Raw genomic sequence first — 16,369 nt, forward strand, 5'->3', positions numbered from 1 at the left:
GTGGCATTGTTCTAATATATCCCGTTATTGTGTTATTGTGCTATTGTAAATTTTTGTATTCTTGTTTTTCATTTTTGCTAATGTGCTATGTCTATATGCTTTTTTCTGCTTCTTTGTTACATATTTGTTTGTTTTAAAGCGATTAAGATAATGACTCAATGTTGACTGCTGAACCCTATTTTTGACATTTTTACCTATGTCTATTTGTTTTGTTTACTAATTCGATGCGACTGTCAAACAAGTGAGAGGTTTAGTTAGCTATAAAACCAGGATTAATCCACTATTTTCTACATACGAAAATGCCTGTATTAAGTCAGGAATATAACAGCTGTTATCCATTAGAAAGTTTTAGCTTTTGATTTATCCATTTGATTAGGGACTGTCCGTGTCGAATTTTCCTCGGAGTTCAGTATTTTTGTTTTATCCTCTTTACAACATATCTGAACCTTAACAATTTCACAGACTAATTAAGCTATGATCTCTTTCAAATACAAATTCGTGTTTTCTGGTTTTAAGTGTTTCTAAAATATAGATAGCTATATATTGTCAATAAGACTGCCTCCAACAGCAAGTTTTAGCGTGGTGCATATCATTTTGTGTTTGTGGCTATTGCAATTTGTTAAACACTAATACAATAAACCTTTGATATTTATATTTTTACTAGTCAAATTTCTAATCTTTTGCGCTTTTTTTTCGAACTTATTGTGTAATATCGATGAAAACTGATTTATAAAAAAATCAAAATAGAACTATGGGTATTTTTTCTACCTATGATTAAAATGGCCATTGAAATTCTAATGATGTACAATTGATGTATATATACAAAAAAGTGTCCATAACCGTAAACTGTATCTGTTTGCACTTACTTGTAGGAATATATTGTATATACAAATATCAGGTTATCTGAACCATGGGTTGTTTTTCGTCTATTTTTCGTAAAAATTATTCGAAACATTAAGTGTGTTCTACTCCAGTCATATGTTGTCGCAGTCGTAATTTGACCAACTGTTTCGGAGTTTACGGTTTACAATGTTTTTCAACTTTATATTTGATCGAGCCGTCAAATTGTTTTAAGTCAACAACCAAATATTAGTCATATGAAAGCGAAACACGCGTCTACAGTACCAAATTATAAGCCTGATATCTTTGATGATGATTTCCCCCCCAAATTATGCAAATTATATCAAATTATTATTTACATCTTTTCAAAAACTGATAGACTGGGTACCTTAAACTGTCCATAGGCCTGTCTGAAGATGAAAAAACATACATACAATGATGTAGCACTGCTTCATGAATATAAGACCATATGTATTTTAAAAAAAGGTGAACTTTACACGGGAAACTCTTTACGAACATTCCCGTTTTTTGATCCAAAGCTTTGGTGTCCTTTTAACACAAAAGTGTATCCTTAATTAGTTCAATACGCCCCACATCTGTAGTGATGTTTTGAATTTTAATGAACTATGTAAAAAATGACACAATTTATAAGTTATGAATTTCTTAACCATAAATTACTTTTATAAATAAAAACACTTGGGCGGGGATTTACATGTAATTGTAGAAACAACTTTATGACAGACAGGATGCTAATTTATACGGGAATATTTTTAGAGCCGATAAAAAGATATACTATACATCCTTTGATTAAACTCATTCTGAAAGGTTATCAATTAAACACTGTCGTAAGATCTTAATCTTTATTGAAGCAATAGTATCCCAATGTTATGAAACATTTTAAACGTGTCATCTTTTTAAGTGCCATTCCTTATTTCAACATCTTCAAATGGATGATATTTATATACAACATTATCGTCCTTTTTCTGATAATATATTATTTCTTCGTCTTATCATTCCATATGTGTTAAATCGCAGTTGTTAGTTTAAAGAGGTGAACTTGTTTTCCTGTATTTACAAGCAGATACACTCAAATATGATTCTGAATCCTGACAATTTACAGAATTATTGAGCCATGACAAATTCGTTCTTTTCGGTTTTAAGTGTCCTCAATTTAACATTCTACAAAGTTAAAAGCGGATGGAAATAAAACTGCCTCCAACAGCAAATTTTTGCATGGTACACAAATATCATTTTGTGTATGTGATTATTTGTTAAAAAAAACACCACTAAATCAACATTAAATTTTATATTAGCCCAACTCCTAATCTTCTGTTAATCTTTTCGAACTTGATCTTTAATATCATGTTAATGCATTACAAAGTAGGTATTATTTCTACCCACAATAAACTTCGCCATTGAAATTTAGTTTAGTAATTTATAGATGTTTAATTGATGTATTCAAAAAAGTGTTCATAACCGTAAATTGTATCAGTTTACATGTAGGAATTCATTGTTTCTATATATACGAAGTCGTGTTATTTAGATCATTGGTTGTTTTTCGTTGTTGTTCGTCTATTTTTCGTTAACGTTGAATTATTCGAGACATTAAGTATGTTCTACCCAGGTCAAATATTGCCGCAGCCGTAATTGAACAAGTGTTTCGGAACTTCCGGTTCATAATGTTTTTAAAAATTCATATTTGATGTGATCCTTCAAACTTTGAATTCGAATGCCAGTCATATTTAGACGAAGCGCGCGTCCACTGTACCAAATTAAACTTAGCTTTGATGATCCCCCCGAATTATGCAAATTATATCAAATTATTATTTACATCATTTATAAAACTAATTGACTGGATACCTGAAACTGTTCATATGCCTGTCTGAAGATGATAAATACTATATAAACAATGCTGTATCACTGTTTAGGTAAGAGAAAATTTATTTCGAATAAAAGAATTCAAGAATTTTAAACACGGGAACCTCTTTTCGAATATTTAGATAAAAGAGAAGATTTGTTTTATCCTATTGTTCAATAGTCATATGTGGATGGTGATATTTCTGAACTTTTCTGTTTTATTTAACATGAAGGTATGAGATTTCAAAGAAAACTATCTTAGAAATAAATTAGAAGTCATGGATTTCTTACCATAAATAATTTGAAATATTGAAAAAACTTAATTCTTTTAAACATACCAACACTTGGTGTCGAATTTGCATGCAATTATAGAAATCTTATGAAAGATAGGATGTTACATTCTAATGTTTGCGGAGATATGTATAGAGCCTATAAAAAGATATACTGTACATCCTTTGAATAAACTCATTCTTTGTAAGGTTGTACATTGAACACTGTCGTAAGATATTGTTCTTATTGGATCAATATTGCCCCAATGTTACGAAACATGTTAAACCTGTCATCTTTTTAAGTGCCATTTCTTATTAAAACATTTTCAAATGAAAGGGATTTACATACAACATTGATCTTTTTTTATTTTGATCAATTTAAATCAAATCATTGTCTTATTATTGCAAATGCATGGAACTCGAAGTTGTTAGTCTAAATATGTCGCATGATGCTTGAAATAGACTTGTTTTTTCAAAGAATAGGATTAATATGATGTAAATGTATGACAACTTTTTCGCTGCAATAGATCAAACGTATTTCTATACTATTCTTCGTTATTAAGTAGATTCAAGTTTGTCTGGGGTGTAATGCATAACAAATAAAAGTACTGAAGTACTGAACATCGGATGACCGCAAACTTTGGTGGATGGTCAGAAACACTTGTATCATAAAAAAGATCATCTTTCTACACCTGAAAGTTAGGTTAAGGTACATAGATACATTTGTTCTGAGACAAGTTCTCGTGTGGATGATGAATAAATGACTGGGAATTCAACCTCACCGTAATAATTATTACATTGTAGAGATACAATCATTTGTTATCATTATACTCTGGATTATTATTATATACTATATAATATTTGTAAACCAGTTATAATTATAGCAGATCATCTTTATAACAATACAGTCACATTTTCATCAATTTATATATCAATATATTCTACTATTCTAATGATAGTGCAGGGCAAGTGCATGGTCGACACTCTTCTGTATAAATTCGTTTTTATAAACTTTTGTTGCAAAACGTTCTCGATGTATTCTTCCGCATGTGTAAACAAAATATTTCGGTATGCATGATTTGTTTTTAAGATAAATATTTCTCATGACAAAACATTTCCGTATCATTTATCTATGTTCTTAAAAATTGGTTTCATGAAAATTTATTTATGAATTAATATATAACAAACGATCATAAGGAATGTTATTTTGCACTCGATAATATCCGCGTTATCATTTAAGATACGTTCTGTTATCTGTTAAGATAATTTCTGCCGCAACATAACACCCGTATGACCTCTCAATGTCATATCCAATGTAAAAAATAAAAAAGGACGAAAGGAGAAAAGACTAAAAGACAAAATAACCTCTACCTGCAGCTGGAGCTTAATGGATAACAAAAAGACAAGAGGAGAGAAGAATAACAGCCAAACTATACTCTATCTAGAGCTGGGGTGTAATGTGAAGCAAAACAGATAAAAGCAGAGAAGAATAACATCCAAACTATACTCTACCTGGAGCTTGAGTGCAATGCATAACAAAAAAAAAAGTCAAAAGAAGAGAAGAATAACAACGAAACTAAACTCTACCTGGAGCTTGAGCGCAAGGCATAGCAGAAAAGACAAAAAGGAGAGAAGAATAATAATAAGATCAGCTTTACCTGGAGAGTGGCAATACCATTTCTGATTTGCATTTGTTAAGTTCTCATGAACAGAGTTCTAAGACGTAATTTACATATATTGGTTGAAAGAAGGGTAGTGGGACTGACCTTTTTCGAAATCAGAGGGACTATTACTTTTTTCAATAAAGAAACTCATACTCGTACGCTAATTAAACGATTTACCTGTATCCCTATCTTTGGATTCTCCTAAAAATGTTGTGTAACATTGATTTATGGATCTATGCCAAAATCGTCTTCCAATTCACAAGAAAATTATATTCACGTAATACATATGGACTTTAAAGGGTGACGAATGACTTTGGGACGGCTATGCATTAAAAAGGGCGAAGTCAGTAGTTATTCTCCCCTTTCGTTTTTGAACTCAAACAGAGAAGCATTGGTATTAAAAGATACAGTAACAATTTTTTTATCTGACCTAATACTTACTTTAAACTTCATCGTATTAATTCGTTACATTTTATTAAAGTTACAGTGAGGTTAATTATTTGACAACTTGCATTATTTCGGACTACATTGTACTTTCCAATATGAATGCTTATGCATATTTCTGACTATTTTATAAACTGGCAAATGAGTGAACTTATATGGAGAATCCTTGGCGTGAAATGCAATTACAATATAAGTGGTATTTTTATGGTCATCGGGTACCATAATATCTTACTTGAGATAGATTTCATCGTTTTATTACTTGACGTTCCTTGTTACTATGATAGGCAATACAGGGTTATGGTATTGTCCCATTATGGTATATTCCAATCATCCAGGGGTACAAATGATGTATATAAACATCTTTCAGCAGTTCGTCAGGGTCGGTATTACGATCAGATCACACGTATAAGTGATAAAATAAATACCTGCTTGTTGTTCAAAACATTGGATTGACTGCTCAAGTCTTTCAAATATTTGAAACTTAGCAGAATAATTGTCTTAAGCTTTAAGAGAGCTGCACCGAGAAAAGCGGATGAACTATAGAGATGGAAGAGCTTCGTTGATAAAGATAAAGATATAGCGGAAAGAGCAATAATATTGCGAGCCTGATGAGCTAACTATTTGAGATAAAAATATTACGAGCCAGTGGAGCTAATGAGTCTGTTGAGCTAGGAGCTACAGAGTTAGTGAACAAGTAGATATTGGTGTTTATTTGACCTATATAGTCGGTTAGCCAGTTGGGTTGAATGTTTATTTGAGCGTGAGGAGCTTTGATGAGCGAAGAGAGTTTAAAAGGCATTGTAAACAAAATAAACTATACATTATTGTTATGCGTTTACTTTTCTACATTGGCTAGAGGTATAGGGGGAGGATTGAGATCTCACAAACATGTTTAACCCCGCCGCATTTTTGCGCCTGTCCCAAGTCAGGAGCCTCTGGCCTTTGTTAGTCTTGTATTATTTTAATTCTAGTTTCTTGTGTACAATTTGGAAATTAGTATGGCGTTCATTATCACTGAACTAGTATATATTTGTTTAGGGGCCAGTTGAAGGACGCCTCCGGGTGCGGGAATTTCTCGCTACATTGAAGACCTGTTGGTGACCTTCTGCTGTTGTTTTTTTTCTATGGTCGGGTTGTTGTCTCTTTGGCACATTCCCCATTTCCATTCTCAATTTTATTAAGTCTCAGATCTCGAGAATCAACTCAGGTACGGACCCCGATACGTTAACAAAAGTCATATGAACACTTCAATTTAATAAAATGTTGTGTAATCTGAAATGGTTAAGATTTTCTATAAAACACGTGTACAATGTGAACTTTCATTTAAAAGAAAATCATTCGTCTTCTCCAAATCTTCAGATATGTACTGACATATAATTGTTGCCTTCTCCGATGTACAGTAATTTGACAGCCTTTTCATATGCAGAGACCTTTACCTGACACCACTTGTTATTAATTGACGAGCGAAAGTGCGAGGGAAAAATCGCAATGAAAAAGGTTAACAAGTGTGGAATCTATGAATAAACATTTATCGATCCTAACAGTAACATTTTTATTAAAAAAACAACAACATGTAAACAACTGCTCTGATAAAATTGAATTATCACATGGGAATACATGGCTTTCATACACATATACCAAATAATCAACTCATGTTCACTGCTATCATCTCACTCGTTTTAGCGTGTTTTATAATTATGTGTCGATAATCACGGTCGCAGTCGATTAACTGCGTCTTCAAAACGCGAGAATTGATTACAAGGTTTCTTTTTTATCAACATTCATTGAATTATTATTTCTTTTTGCCGATTTTAGTAATGGATTCGTACTAGATTTATTATTGAAAATAACGCATATATATGACTTAGTATGGCAAGCCGTTGTGGAATTTATTCCCTATTTATTAATATTAATAATCATTTTTTAATATTAATAAATCGATTTTTTAATATTAAATAATACGCCGATTTTTTAATATTAATAAATGAATATTTAATATTAAAAAATGATTTATTAATATTAAATATTCAGTCTGATTTTTTTAATATTAATAAACTTAGTTCATATATATGCACTATTTCAATAATTGATGACTTCACGTTTGAATTACAAGATATATGACTTTTAATTCCGGTCTCTTATTTCTGAAATGACTGAAAAACTGTTTTAGTCGAAGGCAATTTTTTTTATATAAATATTTTAATTTGTATATTGAAAACAACGATGTTTTAATTTTTAATCACTCTGCTGATATACTAGCTTGAATATGTTTAGGCGACATAAAGTACGAGCTTATCATACACATATACGTGAGATGTCCCAGGTTTTTTAGTAGTTATATAGAGCTGGAATTATTTAGTATTTGATTTTGAAAGAAAGTTATCAAACGGACAAAAAATGAAAAAAACTGATGTTATATGCTGTACCGTTTATGTGCAAAACATGTGAAGTCTTGAGGTCTTAGTCAAACTACTTTTCCGTAGACAAAAAGAGATGTGATAGTGCGATTGCCAATAAGACAAGTATCAACAGTTTCCAACCTGCAATTAACCAATGGATTTGCTAAAAAGATTGAACAGTTACTTGCTACATTAAATTTTTCACATGTTTGGAAAAATCATGATACTATTTCAAAAAGGCGTTTATTATATGCAATTCATACCAAACTTAATGATAGATATCTTAATTATTGGAAAGAAAATACATTTTGTGATGATAAATCAGTACATGGTAATAAGCTGAGAACATATAGACAGCTTAAAGAAAATTATAAATTGGAAACCTATTTATTGTTAAATATAGACAGAAAAGTAATAGGGCATTTTGCAAAAATTCGTATTAGTAATAGTGTTCTTAGAATTGAACAAGGGCGTCACACTAAAACCCCTGTAGAAGAAAGAATTTGTCCTTTGTGCCTCTTAGAAGTAGAAGATGAATTTCATTTCACTTTAAAATGTACAAAACTAAATATAATTAGAGACCAACTGTTTTCCAAAATTACTGAAATAGTTCCCTCTTTTTTAAATATGACTAATGAAGCAAGATTTAAATTTGTGTATACGTGTGTTGAGACTGATATAATTAGAATTATTGTTAAATTTATATGCGACATGTACATTTCTAGAAATGCTTTATTAAGCACTAAATAAGTTTGTGGTACCACCTCCTCATATAATGTTTATGAAATTGGTATGATATATATATGTTTGTATGTTTGTGTATAACAAATTTGTATTGTCTTGGTATCAATTCTGTAATTTTGGATTTTAAACCAATAAAAATTATTTACTTAGTATCAACACAAACCAAAACACAAATTTAATATTCAAAAAACAAAGTTAATGTAAGCAATTATAGGCAACCGTTCGAGAAAAATAACGGCTTAAATTGATTTATAACAAACCGTTTACAAATATGACAGACATGAACCAACTACAATGTTCAATTCGTTTAAAAGATATTTAAACTAACACATTCTATTTCAAAGACATTATAGCAAGATTAGTTTATGGCATACTTTAGTGCAAATAATAAATATTTAATCACGAAAAATTAAACATCGACCGTTTCGCTTTAATCAGTAGAAAAACTCCTTATGAAAAATTATGATATTTCATTATATATTGAAATATTAGTCCTTCTGCTTTGAAGTTTTCAAAGTCAGGAGATTGTCACGGTCTGGTATGAAATTCATTATGAAGAATTAATTAGTCTTTCGCTTCGGTGATGGTTATAGTAAGTTTCCAAGATGAGATATGTTCCCAAGCAAATAATCGGCCAGCGATTGTGTTAATTAGTTTCACTTCAACGATAGAGTAACTATGCTTTCATCTGTTTATGCATCATGTGGATTCAATATAATGTTTACGATAACGAGATCAGACTCGATTAACATGATTAGGTCTATATATTGCATTTTTATGCGTCTTTACCTAATTACTACATTGTATATGTGAACGCATTAGACGAGAAAATGGACGTAGGATGAACCTCATTTGACCTATGTTTAAGCTTTGAATTACAAAAAGCTCAACAAAACGTGCTGTAACAAGTGATAATCCTTATGAAATCCCAAAAAAATGTAAATTTATTAAATCTGTTTAGGGGAAAGATTTCTAGGTTACATGTATCTACTTTTTATCACGAGTGTTGATGTAAATTTGAACATTGTGAAAAAATTACCAGAATTGATTGATAGACATGAAATGTTCATAGAGCAACAATCTTGAAACAGAACATGATTTGATCTGGTTTTTTTAATGGCTTTCCGTAACTCGGGAAACTATTGAACGGTACTTTGTGTCTGTATGAATATAAGAAGATGTGGAATAATTGACAATGAGACAACTCTCCATCCGAGAACAAATAAAATAGAAGTTAACAACTTGAGGTCATTGTATGGTCTTCAACAATAAATAAAACCAATACCACTAAGTCAGCTATAAAAGGCCATGAACTGACAAATGTAAAACAATTCAAACAAAAAATAGTTGTTTGTTTTTGTTAGTCGTGCCAATCTGATTTATGTTTTTTCTTACGTTGTTCTGGTACACCACTGTCACAGGTTAGATTAGAGTAGGTGCTTAAAAAGTAAACATGGTTAATTCGCTACATTCCATAAGTGCCTATCCTTAGCCTGAAGTTTTTAATTCAGTGTTTGTCGTTAGATGCTATCTATTATATCTTTTTTTTTCGTTTATTGTTTTTGTCATAATTTATGCCATTGTTTTTATCTGTTTGGATTAATGTTTAGGGACTTTCATAGCTGGTTCGACGTCATTTGTTTTGATCATTATTGTATGGATTACAGTGATTTATAATTGCCTAAATTCGTTTGATTACTATAAAGAAAATCTTTAAAATGTAGGAATTTTTGTCTTTGAAGAAATTTTCAAATGATATTTCCATTAATATATTTCCCTGAACTAGAAAATCAAGCAACATTCTGAGACTTGAAATCGAACTTGACATACACGGTCATCTCAGTACCATAATATAGAACAAACGAGACAATTTTAATTTTGAAATGATCAATTTCCCCTCTTTAGTATCAATATTCCAACTTCACCTGGATACTTTTGGATACTGACGTTGTTTATTATCTTAATAACGTTTTATAGTATTTCTTATTTGTCGTTTTGAATATTACTTTTATTGTTTAGTCCAGTGCTAGTGATATTCATTTGATGTGGATCAGTACATCCCGTTATTGTGCTATGGTAAAGTTTTATATTCCTGTCCTTTATTTTTTTTTATTTTTGTCTATATAGTTATCAAAAGTACCAGGATTATATATGCTTTGTTGTATGCTTATTAGTTTATCTTTGATGATATTGCTTGTTTTTATATTCATTAAGATTATCACACAATGTTGACTGTTGTACCCCTATTTTGACATTTTTAACTATAATTTCTGCTTTGCTTTGTTCACACATCGTTGTCAATATAATACAATTTTAAGCCACTGTCATACAAGTGAGAGGTAAGCTAGTTATAAAACCAGGTAAAGTCGACCATTTTCTACATAAGAAAATGCCTGTACCCAGTCAGGAATATGACAGTTATTATCAATTCGTTTGATGTGCTTAAACTTAAGATTTTGCGATAAGATTAGGGATTTTTCATTTTGAATTTTCCTCCGAGTTGTTTTTTTTTTTTGTGATTTAATTTTTTGATTCTTATAGAATTACTCCATTAAGTATTGTCGATTGAAGATAGTTTAATTAAGTCCTTAAGAACTGAAAGCCAATTATGTAAGTATGACGTAACCGATGCATTCAAACCAATGCATGTACATAATTATATATGGAGATATTATGAATTAAATGGAATGACATTTACTATTTGTATTCTCGTTTAACATTCTGTTGCCGTTCAACTCGAGATTCATAATAATTATAATGTCAATAAAGTTTATAAAGTTCATCAAAAACATTTAATTAATATGTATCAAATACCTTTGTTCTTATTTTCATAGGTATTAGAACCAATTTTCAACGTCTGCATGCCTTATATTCCACTGTTTAAACGTAAGTCGTACGCAAAAAAATCAAAATATTGAGTGCTTTGAGTAATTATGTGTGATGATACAAAAATAATTCATGATCTCAAGTTGAATATTTTCAAAAGTGAAAATAATTATGATATTTTTGTACAAAGTAAATAGATACCGAAACAGTTCTAGAGGTTGGTATAGGTCGATAATGGGAAATGAAAATATAAAACGAGTTACTAAGATTGAAACAGACATTTCCACCGAAGATGGCAGCAATACGGATAATAATGTTATACATTTTATTTATTTATGGATACACCCAAGGTAGGAAAAATTTGTGGTATAAAACAGCCAACGATTTTTTTGGCAATCTATGTTACCGTATCTTTTTAAACTTATGCTTTGTTTTTATAAATAACACGAACTCAACAGTAAGTTATTCATATATACTCAGTCTTGCAGAAAAAGAAACGCGTGTTTTCTCAGTATATGGTTAAACTTTTAAACAGACTTACCGAATTATACTATTTATCGGATTTGTAATAACATAAGCAACACCACGTGTGCCACATGTTGAGCAGGATCTGCTTACCCTTCCGGAGCACCTGAGATCACTCCAGTTTTTGGTGGGGTTCATGTTGCTGAGTCTTTAGTTTTCTATGTTACGTTTTGTGTACTATTATCTGTCTGTTTCTCTTTTTTGTTTTTAGCCATGGCGTTGTCGGTTTGTTTTCGTTCTGAGTCTGAGTCTGAGTTTAACAGTCCCTTTGGTATCTTTCGCCCCTCCTTGCAATTCATAAATACTTACGGACTTCAAAAACACAACACACATTTGTGGTATTGCTTTTTTTATCAATTCATGATTGAATCATATAACTACGATTTATGCTTACCATACTTCTTTCTGTTTAGTTTAAATATATGTATGTATAGTAGATTGGGAAACAAGTTATTGCAATTTATAGCAATCTCTTTCCATTTTGCGGGTGCTAGCGCTACCTTGTAGTGGCATTAGCCTGCTCTTTTTTCGAAATCTACAAGGATGTTTTTTTCGGTTTACAAAAAAAATCAATTCCTGACTAAACCTGAGGTTATTGAAAAATATCAGATGATTAAAGTCGCTTGAATTTCTTGAAGTGAAGTTTTAAGTTTTACAGGCTATCCAATTTAATACTGAGAAAATAATTTCGTGTTCTAATATACGACATTTTGAATATGAGCATGTGCTTTAGAATCATGTTAAATCCGCCATGGGGAGGTTAATGTCAACAATTATTCCATATTAATTGGATAAGAAGATGAGACAATAATTCACCAGAGATCAAATGGAGAAGATGATAGTAACCATAAAAGGTAATAGCATGGCCTTCAACAATGACCAAAATGAATATCATAAAGTAATAAACGAAAAACTAATATAACAAACAAAAACCATACACACACACGCACACTGAAATACAGGATCTTGACGTGTGACGTATTTAAGCATGTTCAACCCTTTCTTAACTAACCATTGGTGTATTATCACAACACCCTGTGAGGAAACAAACAGATAGAAAAATAAGAGTATAAGCAGAAGCGCCTTTGGGGTTAAATTGTCCTTCAGGAACAATAGTTCCTATAATTAAGAAGCCGACCGACTATTTCAGCCAGGCTGAGGATTTTCAGATCTAGTTTTGTTGATTATTTTTTAATTATATTGTATATTATATATGTATTATAGTTTCAAGATGATAGGCAGTAATAATAAAAACAGGGTAAAATTCATCTTTCTTTTAGGGCGATAACTCCAACTAAGAATCGATAGGTCGCCATTTTGGTGTAAATTAACAATATGTGACAGTCGATCTCAACATTCTGAACATTTCTGCATCCTGTTAGATTTTCACTGTCTATAGGGTTTTTCTGTGGAGTACAGGTTATTAAGATGATCTTCGACTCGTTTTTAAGATTGTTTTTCAACTGCATTGATGCGAGCGCCATTAATGAATTATGTGTTAAAGTTTTCTTTGTATTGTAGATTTCAAGGTTATCGGTTGTTTTGATCGGTATGACATTTTTGAGGAATATCAAGGAAGTCAAATATCTACATCACAGCAATGTATAACGGCTTGCAAAACTAAAGGCAAAATATACGCTGCGACAAAAAACGTAAGTTTATATATCGATAGCTTTAGTTAACAATCTTTCATCTGCTCATTATATATTAATACATGTATTAGTAATTGCACGAAATATATATCTATGTATGAATTTAAAACATTAGATGATATGTAATATTACCGATTTAAAACACAAGGGGTCACTTAAATAGAACATAACTTTGTATATTGTATGCAATCCTCAACTTACATTATTGGAACTATTTTACAATACTATAATATATGAAATAAGGAAATGTGGTATGTTTGACAATCAGACAACTATTCGTCTATAAATATCACGTAGATGTTAGTATGTTTAGGTCACCGAATGGCTTTTAAAACTGAGCAAAATTCATACCACGTGGTAGTCTCTGACTGTCCCAAGTGTAAAACAGAAACAAAAACAAATATGATATACAGCACCAAACGACAACCACTGAATGATGGGCTTCAGACGTTACAGGCACGTACAGAATGTGTCAGGTGTAATCGTCATGCTTGTTGGCACCTTAATCACTCCTCTAACCTGGTTATTACGTAAGAACGAACTAAAATATCAGTTCAATAGTACTTGATTCGTCAGATCGACAAAAAACCCTAACAGAAACACAGACACAAAATATCGATCTGATATGGTTTAGCTTTCCTGGTGATTTATTTCAAAGTTTTAGTAGATTTCAATATTAGACTTAAAATTTGGTATATGAAAAGGACCGGCTGATTTTTGTAATTTAATCGTGTATATAAATGTAAGAAAATGCAACAGTAGTATTCTCAAATTAATTGAGAGAAAACAAACCCGGAATAAACTAAAACCGAGGAAAACACATCAACTATACGTTAGAGGGAAACACATCAACTATATATGTAAGAGGAAAACAACGGAAACTTAGAAACACTGACGTGCAATAAGTATTGTAATACGGAAAAAACAAAAAAGGACAATTTCAAACAGAAAATTTAAAGAACATATTATAAATCAACATAATTCTTTAACCAACAACGAAGAAAAAGAAACGCAACTCTACTTCACAAGAAAATTGAATGTAAAGATGCACGGAGATAATTTGTACTTTTGTCCAAGACAGTCCGGATAATCAAGTTGTTTCAATATTGCATTTAAGTTAATGACGACACGTATTTTATGAGAGGGAAATGTGCGAATCGATATCCGTATAGCGTTGTAAAATTTTCATTAACAAGTTGGTTGTTAATTAAACATATTAATTGTTCTTGTTTATTTCTTTAAATTCATCAAGACTGGATGTGTTTGTTATTGCTCGAATCAACAGCCGAGTATAGTCACATTTAAAAGACTAGCGTATTGCTTGCCCACTCCTACTTGTTCCCCAACATCTACTATATGTGGTGGAACAGATGAGACTAAAGTTCTTGTTTATTCAAGTAAGTTTATATTACGAACGAGTAGTATGAGGTGTTGAAATGCATTTTTTTTTTCGCGAATGAGACATACTTAATTAGACTATTACTGGGTAATAACATGAGCAACATGACGGTTGCCACATGTGGAGCAGGATATGTTAACCCTTCCGGTGCACCTGAGATTACCCCCATATTTTGTCGGGGTTCGTGTTGCTTGGTCTTTAGTTTTCTAATTGTGTATTGTGTACTTTTATTTGTAATAGTGTTTGTCTTATTTTTTGTTTGCCATGGCGTTGTCAGTTTATTTAGGAATATCAAGAATTTAATAAACAAGTGAGTTCAAATTGTACCTTAGTATTATCCGCTTCACAAACGCCTAGTGTTACGAAGTAATAATCAAATGTTACAATATCTTGTCTCACATCTTTGATATATTTGCAGTAAATGGTGGTGTTACTACATATTTTTCTACGCCAGTCAAGTCTACAGTAGCCACTGATCAAAACACGATCTCCCCAACAAGTAAACCCTTTTCGATAGTGACAACTTTATTGAAGCCAACTACAGGTCAAGTTACATCTAAATATTGGCCTTTGGCTTCAACGTCTCATGCTGTTGACAATACAGAAACGTTGAAGGCGACTGCTGCAAATTCAAGAATTACATCAACGGATTGGATTACAAAAAATCAGGACACAGACACAACTTCTGTAGCTGCTTACAAATCAAATAAATGCCAATGTTCCTGTAAGCTAAAAAGTAACAAATGGTTTCAACTTGAAAAGAGTATGTCAAGAGACAGACTTCGAATTATTCTACAAAACTACATATTTCAACTGCAGAAGAATATAACAGTGAAGGTAAAGGAAACCTCTGCTTACTGGAATAAGAAAAGATCAGCCGAAGACAATAGGAAATCGTGCAGTATTATGGGGTGGACTGCTTGTTTTATACTAGTTTTTCCATTTGCATTAGTTTTATTTTCTGATCTAATGAATATATACCGACCTTAATAAAATACGACCAATTCACTGTTCAACCTGACCTCAGATCTAAATATAAGCAAAAATGCCAGGTTTTTACCAGCCAATAAATATATTATGGAAGCCGTATCGTTTTTGAAAGAGAGCTGAACTTACATGTGTAGTTCTTAACAAGGTTAATGTTAATATTTTTAGAGGAAGAGTATAACAAAAATACCGAATTCTAAGGTAAATTCTAAAAGGGGAAGTAAGTAAAAACTGACAAAATCGAACATTATCAATCAACAGAACAAGCGACATCAACCGTTTTATTTCTTACTTAGTATAAACATTATCAATCAACAGAACAAGCGACTTCAACCGTTTTATTTCTGACTTAGTATAAACATTATTAATCAACAGAACAAGCGACATTAACCGTTTTATTTCTGACTTAGTATAAACATTATCAATCAACAAAACAAACGACATCTACCGTTTTATTTCTGACTTAGTATAAACATTATCAATCAACAGAACAAGCGACATCAACCGTTTTATTTCTGACTTAGTATAAACATTATCAAACAACAGAACAAGCGACATCAACCGTTTTATTTCTTACTTAGTATAAACATTATCAATAAACAGAACAAGCGACATCAACCGTTTTATTTCTGACTTAGTATAAACATTATCAATCAACAGAACAAGCGACATCAACCGTTTTATTTCTGACTTAGTATAAACATTATCAATCAACAGAACAAGCGACATCAACCGTTTTATTTTTGACTTAGTATAAACATTA

The 16,369-nt window shown here is 31.3% G+C and overlaps 1 protein-coding gene across 2 annotated transcripts; it reads left to right on the plus strand.

Annotated features, from left to right (window-relative positions):
- The first annotated feature begins 11,194 nt into the window (after positions 1-11,194).
- LOC143066356 (uncharacterized) lies at positions 11,195-15,796 on the plus strand. Of its 2 annotated transcripts, XM_076239310.1 has the most exons (4): positions 11,195-11,393; positions 13,090-13,220; positions 14,473-14,617; positions 15,038-15,792. In XM_076239310.1, the coding sequence occupies exons 1-4, from the start codon at positions 11,336-11,338 to the stop codon at positions 15,607-15,609; spliced, it is 906 nt and encodes a 301-aa protein (XP_076095425.1). In that variant the 5' UTR covers positions 11,195-11,335; the 3' UTR covers positions 15,610-15,792. The 2 variants fall into 2 exon arrangements, with proteins under 2 accessions (XP_076095425.1, XP_076095426.1); XM_076239311.1 differs by lacking the exon at positions 14,473-14,617 and having other exon boundaries at positions 15,038-15,796.
- The last annotated feature ends 573 nt before the right edge of the window (positions 15,797-16,369 follow it).

The sequence above is a fragment of the Mytilus galloprovincialis genome, chromosome 3, assembly GCF_965363235.1.
Source record: "Mytilus galloprovincialis chromosome 3, xbMytGall1.hap1.1, whole genome shotgun sequence".
NCBI lineage: Eukaryota > Metazoa > Mollusca > Bivalvia > Mytilida > Mytilidae > Mytilus > Mytilus galloprovincialis.

Coding starts and splice junctions, on each gene's coding strand:
- LOC143066356 (XM_076239310.1), top strand. CDS start 11,336: ATGGCAGCAATACGGATAATAATGTTATACATTTTATTTATTTATGGA. Junction 11,394..13,089: donor TATTTATGGATACACCCAAG/GTAGGAAAAATT, acceptor TTTGTATTGTAG/ATTTCAAGGTTATCGGTTGT. Junction 14,618..15,037: donor TAAAGTTCTTGTTTATTCAA/GTAAGTTTATAT, acceptor ATATATTTGCAG/TAAATGGTGGTGTTACTACA.